This window comes from Trichomonas vaginalis, chromosome V (assembly GCF_026262505.1).
Source record: "Trichomonas vaginalis G3 chromosome V, whole genome shotgun sequence".
Classification (NCBI taxonomy): Eukaryota; Parabasalia; order Trichomonadida; family Trichomonadidae; genus Trichomonas; species Trichomonas vaginalis.
In genome coordinates this window covers 20,372,312-20,385,174 of record NC_067207.1, presented here as the reverse complement: position 1 = coordinate 20,385,174, position 12,863 = coordinate 20,372,312, and the positions used below count along the sequence as shown (strand labels likewise).

Here is a 12,863-nt window from a genome sequence, read left to right as displayed (position 1 = left end):
ATCGAAGAATAAGGAATAAAATTATTGAGCAAAATACATTATAGATGAAATTATGCTTGCAAATTAAAATCTCATATACATTCAATTTATTTTCAATGCTTTCAATTCTGCTTTTGAGTGAATAATTTTTGAGAGGCATGTCAAATTTTTGAATCACATTCAAAAATGGTATCGGACAAAATAATTTATTCAATTTTTATTTCTCATTAACTTCATTAGGGCTGTACAAGATTTAAAAAAACATTGCCGGGTTACCGTAGAGGCCTAAAAAAATCGCGCCTCGGCGGCAAGCCGCCTCGGCATTAAGAATGCGCATCTAAATTTTTATATGTCCTTCTTTCTTTTATTTTTCCCTTCCCTTTCTTTTCTTTTTCTTTTTTTTCCTCCTCTTGCTCTCATTTACCTTTTTTCCTTTTCTCATCATTTTTCAAAATTTAAAATTTTTATCAAAAATCTTGCCTATAAAAGCAGACTATGGAACCTTTTAATGCCTCTTAATCAATATTATACAGCATAAAGCATATTAAATGAAAGTAATTACGTATAAATTTATTTTATTATCTTATTTATTAATTCTTTAGCATGTATTGTTTAATATTAACTTTTCTGTACATTAAATATGATATCTCCAAAGTATGAATGCCTTGTAACGAAACGAAAACTTAATTTTATGTTGAATATTTGTCACAAACATTAGATTATTAAAATATATGTTGGATATCCCTTAGTATGAGACTTCATGACTCTGTTGTTCTAACGTGAGCTTTGGATTGCAAGCTCTGTGGTTAACGAACATAAATTAATTGTAAAGTTTTCAAAAATTTCATCGTTTCTATCAGCATCTATTTTTCCTTTAAAAATATATATTTGTATGAATACAATATTTAGTAATTTTTTTATTTCCCATAATTTCATTCAAAATTTCAGAAAAAATTAATTTCTATTCAATATTATTTCAGCTTCAAAACACTTCATTCTTATAGATGTTGATTCACTAAAGTGTGATTCTATTTATATGAGGTAGGGGCCTGAGGCTCGGCAAGTCTTATTGCTTTTTACCTCAATTTAGGTATTAAATAATTATAATGATTCAGAGTGGCCGCTGCTGACTGGCCATCAGCAGTCCCCTGGCCAAGATTAATAATTATTTAATACTTATCCAGTTTTACATCAATAACAACAAAGCTAATCAATCATCATTCAGAAATGCGGGAAATTACTACTAATATTAAAGATTGATAGACATTAGGCTGGCCACCTTCTGTCTAATATCTTTACGAATAAAAATAATACTTTTTAAAACAAATTATTTAATAAATTTTATTAAAAAAACAAAATCAAATATCAAATTGATCATCATTCAACTTGATGAAGAAGCGCATGCTACATATCTTCTTTGCATGATCGTCATTGAATTTTTGTCTTTCGCAATTCAGATATTACACGTTCTACATCTGCTTCACTGCACGAAAGTGACATCATCCTTTTTCCAATTGGTCTTATTGCTTTTAGTTGCTTTATGCCATTCATGTACCAAAACTTGCCATCATTTTGAGCAAGATGATGACCATTTATAAGATGGGAATCATCTTGCTCTATGAAGAAATCGGAAGCATCACTCAATTCCTTGGCTCTATCGTCTTTATTGATCGTTGGATCAACTGTTGATTCGGCAATTGCTCTTTGTCTGAGGATTGTTATCATGAATGTGTATAGATCTTTTATCTCTTCATCTACAACATCCCAGACCAAGGAATTCCTCGAACCATCGGCATTTGTTTCGGCTGCATGATCGTCGTTAAGCATTTGTTCCTCTTCTGCTTGCTGGATCTCTTCATCATGCTCGGCTACCTCGTCAACACGTTCTGTTCGTTCTTCTTCAAGGATTTCGCCGAGTTTCTCAAATGTGATCTCGCAATTGATGATCCTCAGGGAAGGAATCGTTGGGACTTGCACATCTTTCAACTGCATTATAGGTGGATAGTTTGTCTTTCCTCCAAAACCCTTCTTGTCTCTGATGATCTTCCTTGCTAACGGTGTAAAGCCGAAAGCAAACCGAAGCAAATCAATTCTACCATATTCTTTCATATCATTTTTGAATATTGTAGTGATTGATCGGAGAATCTCTTCACCATCTGGCGTTAATCTTCCTGCCATTTCATCCAACATCCCTTGGCACTGTTGTATCATCAGGAATGCATAAGTCTTATATACGAAAAAAAGAGATCTGACATTGTGTCAGATCTCAGTAAAAGTGACATTTACATGTCAAAAAAATAGAATGAGTTTAAGTAATTAAAATTGAGGGTGAGAGTAGTATTGTATGAAATAATATCTCTCACCCTCCAATTCATCCTATGGCGCCGAAAAAATTTTGGTGAAATGCGACCACATTTCACCAAAATTTCTCGGCGCCATATAGAGAACTAGAGCCTGTGAGGTACTGATACTATCCATGTACCTCGCAGGCTCTAGTTCCAAGCCAAAATGGCTAAAAATTGCCCGCAATTGTTCACATTGCGGGCAATTTTTAGCCATTTTGGCTGGGAATTGGAGGGTGAGAGTAGTATTGTATGAAATAATATCTCTCACCCTCCAATTCATCCTATGGCGCCGAAAAAATTTTGGTGAAATGCGACCACATTTCACCAAAATTTCTCGGCGCCATATAAAGAACTAGAGCCTGTGAGGTACTGATACTATCCATGTACCTCGCAGGCTCTAGTTCCAAGCCAAAATGGCTAAAAATTGCCCGCAATTGTTCACATTGCGGGCAATTTTTAGCCATTTTGGCTGGGAATTGGAGGTGAGAGTAGTATTGTATGAAATAATATCTCTCACCCTCCAATTCATCCTATGGCGCCGAAAAAATTTTGGTGAAATGCGACCACATTTCACCAAAATTTCTCGGCGCCATATAGAGAACTAGAGCCTGTGAGGTACTGATACTATCCATGTACCTCGCAGGCTCTAGTTCCAAGCCAAAATGGCTAAAAATTGCCCGCAATTGTTCACATTGCGGGCAATTTTTAGCCATTTTGGCTGGGAATTGGAGGGTGAGAGTAGTATTGTATGAAATAATATCTCTCACCCTCCAATTCATCCTATGGCGCCGAAAAAATTTTGGTGAAATGCGACCACATTTCACCAAAATTTCTCGGCGCCATATAGAGAACTAGAGCCTGTGAGGTACTGATACTATCCATGTACCTCGCAGGCTCTAGTTCCAAGCCAAAATGGCTAAAAATTGCCCGCAATTGTTCACATTCCCATCTTTTGTTGGTAAGACGAAGAATATGAAATAAATTATGAAGAAGATAATGATGAATAAAATATCACTTTTTATATTTTTGACACGTAAAGTTGTCACTTTTCTGTCAAACTGTTTTTATCGTTTTCGTATATAACATAAGCACCCATGGACTTGTTGGATTCCAGCCATAATTGAAGTTGCTTTAATGGCTTGAATATCATTAAAGCATCTTTAAAGAGTGGAGGAATTCCATCACGTGTCCATTGTAACTGTTCACGTGTAGCTCTGGAAAGGGATAGTGGAAGATCTCCACTTCTTAAAGCAGTATTAATTGTTTCCAGATTATCAAAGATGAAAAACAGAGTATCATATATGTAGAGCCAGCGAGTTTCCGGGATTGATGGAACCCTGATCTTGTATCTCGCTCTCATATCGTGATTCTTAAAGATAATGATAATCTGGTGAACTCTATTCATCAGTTCATTCAACAATGGACATTGCTTACGTGCGTGGACAATAGCATTGTTCAAGACGTGGTTAAGGCAACGAATGTACACGGTTTGTAAGCCAGGGAAAAGGGCTCCTTCTGGCCTCCAGTGGCAGAGTCCTTTAACCTGGGCTGGCAAACCATCTCCGACTACTCCAGCTACGTGTTTTTTATTAACCTTAAGAGAATCAAACCACGTATGGTAGTTCTCGTATGTCCAATTAGTCGAAATTGTTGTGTCGAAGAATTGGTGGCGATCTGTTTTGCCTGGATTGCACACACAAGAGAATAGACCATGACGGCTGCCGTGTGTTCCGCAGTCCAGGGAAATTGAGAAGATGCGGAATTCCTCGCAGAACTTTAGGCCCCGAGAGGAGTCTGTTTTGCCTAAAGTAATCAATGCCTCTCTGACACCGCGCCGTGTGAACTCAATGTCTGGGATTGTAAAGTTGATGCCCTGTTCGCGATTGACTTTATTTTTAAGCCATTTGGCGAAGCTCTCTAGGAAGCTTTTAAATGCTGGCTTCATTAGTTAGTATACAAGTCTTGGGTATGGTGGCACTGCGTTCCACCTTACCCAATACTTGTGAATTTGACACTTTACAAAACCGTTAACGTATATTTTACAATATGAACGCAAAAACTAACTTAACCTTAAATATTTACAAAGCCGCCAACAATTTCACCTCACTAACGAACTCACTAATGTAAAAAATAAACGTTCTCACTATCGTTCTCACTAACAACTTCACTAATGTTCTCATAAATTTTCCTCAATATCTTCATCATCAGTGTTAACCCTATTGTAGTCATACTTGAAGCCATAAACTTTCTCTAACTTCTTAACGTACAATTTACATAACTTACCTTCGTCATCGTATGGTTTAATGATATAACTATTTCTATCTTTATAAACAGTCAATGAAAAGTCAACTGGTCTCGGATGTATTTGAAAGAACATGTTATGCTCAGGAAGGAAGAATAAATGTTTAAATGTATGTTTGTTATATGTTTTGATTTGTATGAGTTGCTGTTGTTCTGTCATTACATCCAAATAAAATAAAAATAATTTTAAAAAATAAAATAAAAAATAAATGATATCACCACCCCACACGTATGAAAACATAGCACAAAAATAAATTTAGGTGAAGTGGTGAGATCTCACCTCTTTTTTCACCTGTTTTTTCACCCTATTGAATTCATTGCTTTATAACTCTCTTCCTTTATCCAACTCTTCTAACTTCTTCTTAAGTTCAGCAATGTTGTCCTCATGAAGTTTAATCTTTCTCAAAATTCCTTCTTTATCTAATGGTTGCTTTATCTTTCTAAACTGAACTCTACCATCCTTCATAGTATGAATGTAAAAACCTTCTGGAATAGTTCCTGATTTAATGTATTCTACCAAAAACTTTTGTTTCATTGCTTCAGTGACTTTATTTGTCATTTCAATCAAAGGTGAAGCTAGCACAGCGATAATGGATTTCATGACTTTTTAGTATTTCATGCAATCTTAACAGATAGCCTTACAAGTACTTCCAGTGTCCCTAGCTGTCTCTCCTTTTTATATAACTCCATGACATTTATAATCTCGCGAAACTTAACAGGTAGCATAACAGATTAAAATCAGATGAGGTTTTGAACCAAAATTTCTAAGCAACGTTGTCAAGGATTTTGAGGAACTAGGGACAGAGTGTGGCAAAGTCCAAGATTTAATTTATCTTCATCTGTTTCATCAGCTATCTCATCTAATATGCCAATATTTTATTCATAACTCGTGGCAAACCCACTAACTTTCATTATGTTCATCTGCATGCTTCATCTGATAGAAAGTATGACTTTCATTAACTCTGTGAGATAATGAAAACTACTAGGGACAGAGACCATGGCAAAGTTTATGACTTTCATTATTTCCAGAACTTAATGAAAACTACTAGGGACAGAGACCATGGCAAAGTTCATGATTTAATTTATTCTCTCACTAACAACAAACACAAACTCCAACACTAACATCAAGTACTAACCTCAGCACAAATGACAAACACTAACAACAAACACAAACTCCAACACTAACATCAAGTACTAACCTCAGCACAAATGACAAACGCTAACAACAAACACAAACTCCAACACTAACGACAAAAATAAATGTCCTCACTTCTTAACAAAGTAATATGTGCTTCTTACACCACCATAGCTCAAACGTTTCTTTTCAAACATCGATTGAAACTTATTTTGAGCCATTGGCTTTAGTCTCTTTTTCTTCAAATACGCCAAGAAATCTTCTTCACATCTTTTCACCTCATAGCCTTCTTTAAACTCCTCCTTGTTAAGTTCTATGAAATCCTTTATCTCATTCTTTGTTGCAATGGCTTCTTCACGAACGACATCATGAACTATTTCAACACTGTTCTCATGTATGACCTCCTCACTGTTCTCATGAACTATTTCATCACTGTTCTCATGAACTATTTCAACACTGTTCTCATGAACTATTTCATCACTGTTCTCATGAACTATTTCATCACTGTTCTCATGTATGACCTCCTTACTGTCTTTCATAAGCGTTTCAAAGTCTCCTTTACTCATTACTTCAATCTCATGCTGTTCACAGTAGTACTTAAACTCACTGTATATGTCTTTGTTGTATGTTATATTGCTTCCCATGTACTCCATGAATTTTTCAAGCACTTCCTCATAATTCACTGTTTCTTTCTTTCCACGACCTTCTAAGATCATACTTGCTTCGTAAATATAACTTCTTGCAGAACCGTCTCGCTTTCTACTTCTCTTCACAAATTCTCTCATCTTGCCACCAAATACATTTGAACTACATGCAAAGAATTCATTTTCCTTCGCAAATTCTTTATATCTTCTGTAGCACTCTGTACAATTCCATCCGGATACAAACTTTTCATAAAACTCCTCGTAAAACATTTGGTAAGGTGTTTTGTTCATTTCGATGAGTTCTTGTTTAGCCCTGGTGAATGGTATCTTCCTTACATCAAATTCACTTAAATCTTTCTTCATGAAGTACGTCAGTAAGTTTGAATAAAACTCTTCATTAAAGCTTTCAATGAGATTTGAGAAATATTCGTAATTTCCTTTGTATCTGCTGCTTACGTCAATGACAACAAATCTTCTGTCGTCTTTGTCAATCTTTACTGAGTTGAAGTTGTTAGATATCATGATGATATTACAAACATTCTCTATCTTTCTTACTGGCTGACACTTCTGATTTAAGTCCAACTGAGTCTCTGTTACTATTGACTTTAGTGCGTCGTGGTTCATGACCTTAGACGTATCGCATGAGCTTAGTTCATTGCATACGATGAGCTTCATGTTCTCAATAGCAGCATTGAATCTACCAACCACATTCTCTATTGCCGTTATATTATTGTTGGCGTACTTGCTAATGAGCTCGCATAGAACATTACTAAGTACATTCTTACCAGTTCCTTGCTTTCCTATTAACAAAAGTACTGTTCCAGTCTTTCCACAAGGATTTTGAACGATGTAGGCGAACCAGTTCAAAACATACTCATAAAGCTCTTCATCCTCATTACATATGACATCGTGAACATGTTTCAAATATCCTTCAATAACGTTCTCATCTACTTCATTCAGTACCTCATACTCATATCCTCTGAAATAGCTGTAAATGTCATCTCTTTCGTCAAAGAATCTCATGCCTGACTTCATAAGATAGTTCTTGTTCTGACCCGCTTCATAAATCATCAGTGCGTTCACATCCTTCTCCTCAATACGTCCTACATAAACACTCTTCATGAGCTTATTGAATTCCTTGCTATCTACTGACACAAGTGTTGTTGTGTCTCGTATTCCATCATAATCTTTCACTAGATATGTCATACGTGCTCCGTCAATAACGACAACACATCTTCTTAAGTCATTTATAACACTAACTATGTCAATACCTTCTTCACTCATGTACTTATTTCTTCTCAAGTCCTTTAGTGTGAAAGTGTCTCTAAGTTCTATTTCAAGCAATTCATTTACACATCCTTTGCAATACTTCTCTATAAAATATTTCTGTCGTTCTTTACTAAGTTTCTTAACAGCTCTGAAGAACCATGTGTTTTGACTCAAACATCCTTCACAACTTCTCTCATTCATTCCTAGTTCTTTCATGTCATTATCTTCAACCTCTATGGTCTCATTGACTAAGGTCAAAGGGTTCTTAGTCATTGCTGGTCTTATCTGAAACAATGTTTGTGCAACAGGTTTAACTAGTTCAGCAACGTCCTTCCTTAATATGAATAGCTGTTTCCACTCATCTTTGCTAACAGTTCTTTCATAACCACTGACAGTAATGATTTCATTTGCTGACCTTAGACGCTTATGTTCTATCATTTGTATTGCTTTTGTGTAAGGCTTTCGTGAGCATAGGTTGTATATGTCATTCCTGCAATGTTCATTCATGCCAATAGTACTAAATCCTTTCTTTGCTGTTGAGTGCATAATATCCATTAGTTCCTGTGTTCGTATTGCTGTCTCATAAAATACAACAAGACCTTTGTCATCTATGACGTACTTACCGAAAACATTGCTTATATTCTTTAACCATGAAATAACATCCTCATTCATGCTGTCAAACATGAAGTAAGGTCTTACATACTCTTCACTTATAAGATACTCCACAAAGTACTTGTTAAGCTCTATGTCCTCGTGAGCGATTTCATTAGGTTTGATATTAGTTCCTTTTGTCATTGCTGTCATGTACTTCACTCTCATAGTTCCTTTCAATAGCGTAAAAATACTTCATTGTTTCATAACTGCTCTAAATTCTGTTCAAAATTCGTACAACATAACTTTTTAACATTAGTGAAAGAACATGAGCGAAACAACAACATCTAACATTACAGAAGAAGTCAATGACAATGCCGATGAAAACATTACAGAAGGAGCTAGTGAAAATATTGACGAGTTCAGTGAGGAAGAAGATATTGAGGACGTCAATGAGAACGTTAGTGGGGAACAAACTCAATGGGAAACATTGAGAAATCATGAAGATTATGAGATTTGTACGACATATCCTTTTACTATTCGTCGAAAGAAAGACAAACATATTATGAGTGAATGCTTAAATAATTATGGTTATATTGTGCTTAGTTTAAACAACAAAATACATTTAAAGCATAGAATTATTGCAGAACAGTGGATTGAAAATCCAAACAATTTGAAAGAAATAGACCATATAAATCATGATAGAACGGACAACAGAATCTCAAACCTTCGTTGGTGTTCTAAATCTGAAAACAATAGAAATAAAAGCAAGTATGGCGATATAGTTTATGAGTTCGTTGATGAAATATCTGACGAAGCTGTTGAAATAACAGATTATGGTAAGCATTCGTTTGAGTTCTACTACTATGTTGAGAATGAGGACGCATTCTATTATTATACAGGTCTAACTATCGAAAACTTCATATAAACTTTACAAAAACAGGTGCTGCTTATGTTTCTATGATAGATACAGAAAACAAGAGTGTAATCTTATGCATAAACAAATTCAAACGCTTGTACGGCTTCATGTAGGACAAACATTATTTTTCAACACTAACGCCAACACGTAGGACAAACATTCATGACTAACATTACTGTATAACATAAATGTTTTGTCATGACCTCATCGTAAATGTTTTGTCATGACCTCATCGTAAATGTTTTGTCATGATTTCATCGTAATGAACGTAAATGCTTTGTCAAGGTTTCATCGTCAATGTTTTGTCAAACTGCATCGTATATGTTTTGTCAAGATTTCATCGTAAATGTTTTGTCAAGATTTCATCGTAAATGATTTGTCAAACTTCTTCGTAAATGTTTGTCAAGGTTTCTTCGTAAATGTTTGTCAAGGTTTCATCGTATATGTTTTGTCAAGAATTCATCGTATATGTTTTGTCAAAACTTCATCGTAAACACTTTGTCAAAACTTCATTGTAAATGTTTGTCAAGGTTTCTTCGTAAATGATTTGTCAAACTTCTTCGTAAATGTTTGTCAAGGTTTCTTCGTAAATGATTTGTCAAACTTCTTCGTAAATGTTTGTCAAGGTTTCATCGTATATGTTTTGTCAAGAATTCATCGTAAACACTTTGTCAAAACTTCATCGTAAACACTTTGTCAAAACTTCATCGTAAATGTTTTGTCATGACTTCATCGTATATGTTTTGTCAAAACTTCATCGTAAACACTTTGTCAAAACTTCATCGTAAATGCTTTGTCATGATTTCTTCGTAAATGCTTTGTCAAGGTTTCATCGTAAATGCTTTGTCAAGGTTTCATCGTATATGCTTTGTCAAAACTTCATCGTAAATGTTTTCAGTGTCACCACGTCACCATGTCACCAGGTTAATTAACTTCTCCTAAAATTACTGACAACATGACATTTTGACAACAATCCAGGAGGAAGGCATTTATGAATTATTTTTGAATAACTGATGGCGTCACCACGTCACTATGTGACGCTCAGTTATGTTTTCATTAATGGTTTCAGGTTATTCAATAATTAATTATTTTTGAAGAACTGAAGGTGTCACTATGTCACTATGTGTCACTCGGTTATTTAACTTCTCTGAAAAAATGAGACAACATGACATTTTGACAACAATCCAGGAGGAAGGCATTTATGAATTATTTTTGAAGAACTGAAGGTGTCACTATGTCACCATGTGTCACCAGGTTATTTAACTTCTCTGAAAAAATGAGACAACATGACATTTTGACAACAATCCAGGAGGAAGGCATTTATGAATTATTTTTGAATAACTGATGGCGTCAACACGTCACCATGTGCTACCATGTCAATTAACTTCTTTTAAAATTACTGACAACATGACATTTTGACAACAGGTACGAAAGGAGGAAGGCATTTATGAATTATTTTTGAAGAACTGAAGGTGCTACCATGTTACCATGTGCTACCATGTCAATTAACTTCTTTTAAAATTACTGACAACATGACATTTTGACAACAGGTACGAAAGGAGGAAGGCAAAAATAAATTCCAATCATACTTTATAAAGCTTCATTTACAAGTATTTCATCGTATATGCTTTGTCATGACTTCATCGTAAATGCTTTGTCAAGGTTTCATCGTATATGCTTTGTCAAGGGTTCATTGTATATGTTTGTCAAGGGTTCATCGTATATGTTTTGTCATGATTTCATCGTATATGATTTGTCAAGATTTCATCGTAAATGATTTGTCAAGGTTTCATCGTATATGTTTGTCATGACTTCTTCGTATATGTTTTGTCATGACTTCATCGTAAACACTTTGTCAAAACTTCATCGTATATGTTTTGTCAAACATAAACGTAAATGATTTGTCAAGACTTTGTCAAACTTCTTCGTAAATGCTTCATCGTATATGTTTTGTCAAGATTTCTTCGTATATGTTTTGTCAAGATTTCTTCGTATATGTTTTGTCAAGATTTCATCGTAAATGTTTTGTCAAGACTTCATCGTATATGTTTTGTCATGATTTCATCGTAAATGTTTTGTCAAGACTTCATCGTATATGTTTTGTCATGATTTCATCGTAAATGTTTTGTCAAGACTTCTTCGTATATGTTTTGTCAAGATTTCATCGTAAATGTTTTGTCAAGACTTCTTCGTATATGTTTTGTCAAGACTTTGTCAAGACTTCTTCGTATATGTTTTGTCATGATTTCATCGTAAATACTTTGTCAAGGTTTCTTCGTATATGTTTTGTCATGATTTCATCGTAAATACTTTGTCAAGGTTTCTTCGTATATGTTTTGTCATGATTTCATCGTAAATACTTTGTCAAGGTTTCTTCGTAATGAGTGTAAATGACCCAAAAATAATGTTTAGGTGAAGAGGTGAGATCTCACCTGTTTTCTCACCTAATTTTCACCCTCAAGACTTTGTCAAGACTTCTTCGTATATGTTTTGTCATGATTTCATCGTAAATACTTTGTCAAGGTTTCTTCGTAAATGTTTTGTCAAGACTTCTTCGTATATGTTTTGTCAAGACTTTGTCAAGACTTCTTCGTATATGTTTTGTCAAGGTTTCATCGTCAAGACTTCATCGTAAACACTTTGTCAAGGTTTCATCGTATATGCTTTGTCAAACATAAACGTAAACACTTTGTCAAAACTTCATCGAAACTAAACATAAATGCTTTGTCATGATTTCATCGAAACTAAACGTAAATGATTTGTCATGATTTCATCGTAAATGCTTTGTCATGATTTCATCGTAAATGCTTTGTCATGACTTCATCGTAAATGATTTGTCAAAACTTCATCGTAAATGCTTCATCGTAAATGATTTGTCATGATTTCTTCGTAAATGCTTTGTCAAGGTTTCATCGAATTTAAACGTAAATGCTTTGTCAAGACTTCATCGTAAACACTTTGTCAAGGTTTCATCGTATATGCTTTGTCATGATTTCATCGAATTTCATCGTAAATGCTTTGTCAAGACTTCTTTGTCAATGATTTGTCAAAACTTCATCGTCAAGACTTTGTCATGATTTCTTCATCGTACATGATTTGTCGAAACTTCATCGTATATGTTTTGTCATGACTTCTTCATCGTAAACACTTTGTCAAGGTTTCATCGTATATGCTTTGTCAAACATAAACGTAAACACTTTGTCAAAACTTCATCGAAACTAAACATAAATGCTTTGTCATGATTTCATCGAAACTAAACGTAAATGATTTGTCATGATTTCATCGTAAATGCTTTGTCATGACTTCTTCGTAATGAGTGTAAATGACCCAAAAATAATGTTTAGGTGAAGAGGTGAGATCTCACCCGTTTTTCACCTGTTTTTTCACCCTCATGTTTTATCATGATTTCATCGTAAATGATTTGTCAAGACTTCTTCGTAAATGATTTGTCAAAACTTCATCGTAAATGCTTTGTCAAGGTTTCATCGTAATGAGTGTAAATGACCCAAAAATAATGTTTAGGGTAGATGGTTAGATATAACCCAATAACTACCCTCATTTCATTCTATACACAATTTACATCATAGACGATTTAATAGATAAAATATATTTTATGTCTGTAATTAATTAGTTAATAATGTAGCGGATGAACTGCAGAAATATATTTTATCGTTAATGTT

The 12,863-nt window shown here is 34.5% G+C and overlaps 3 protein-coding genes across 3 annotated transcripts, besides 7 other annotated features; 1 reads left to right on the top strand and 2 right to left on the bottom strand.

The window, feature by feature from the left end:
- Window positions 1–216: 216 nt before the first annotated feature.
- Window positions 217–408: a mobile genetic element.
- Window positions 409–1,407: 999 nt separating this feature from the next.
- Window positions 1,408–2,190, bottom strand: TVAGG3_0371760 (uncharacterized protein; the record flags this gene model as incomplete). Its single annotated transcript, XM_001286220.2, has 1 exon — window positions 1,408–2,190. The coding sequence occupies one exon, from the start codon at window positions 2,188–2,190 to the stop codon at window positions 1,408–1,410; it is 783 nt and encodes a 260-aa protein (XP_001286221.2).
- Window positions 2,191–2,369: 179 nt separating this feature from the next.
- Window positions 2,370–2,478: a mobile genetic element.
- Window positions 2,479–2,619: 141 nt separating this feature from the next.
- Window positions 2,620–2,728: a mobile genetic element.
- A 140-nt stretch (window positions 2,729–2,868) lies between these two features.
- Window positions 2,869–2,977: a mobile genetic element.
- A 141-nt stretch (window positions 2,978–3,118) lies between these two features.
- Window positions 3,119–3,227: a mobile genetic element.
- Window positions 3,228–3,347: 120 nt separating this feature from the next.
- Window positions 3,348–3,416: a mobile genetic element.
- A 1,531-nt stretch (window positions 3,417–4,947) lies between these two features.
- Window positions 4,948–5,226, bottom strand: TVAGG3_0371700 (uncharacterized protein; the record flags this gene model as incomplete). The annotated part of the gene is made up of 1 exon (XM_001299656.1): window positions 4,948–5,226. The coding sequence occupies one exon, from the start codon at window positions 5,224–5,226 to the stop codon at window positions 4,948–4,950; it is 279 nt and encodes a 92-aa protein (XP_001299657.1).
- Window positions 5,227–6,449: 1,223 nt separating this feature from the next.
- Window positions 6,450–7,970: a mobile genetic element.
- Window positions 7,971–8,592: 622 nt separating this feature from the next.
- On the top strand, window positions 8,593–9,192 carry TVAGG3_0371680 (HNH endonuclease family; the record flags this gene model as incomplete). Its single annotated transcript, XM_051231795.1, has 1 exon — window positions 8,593–9,192. One exon carries the CDS (start codon window positions 8,593–8,595, stop codon window positions 9,190–9,192), a length of 600 nt encoding a protein of 199 aa, XP_051101525.1.
- Between the last annotated feature and the right edge of the window lie 3,671 nt (window positions 9,193–12,863).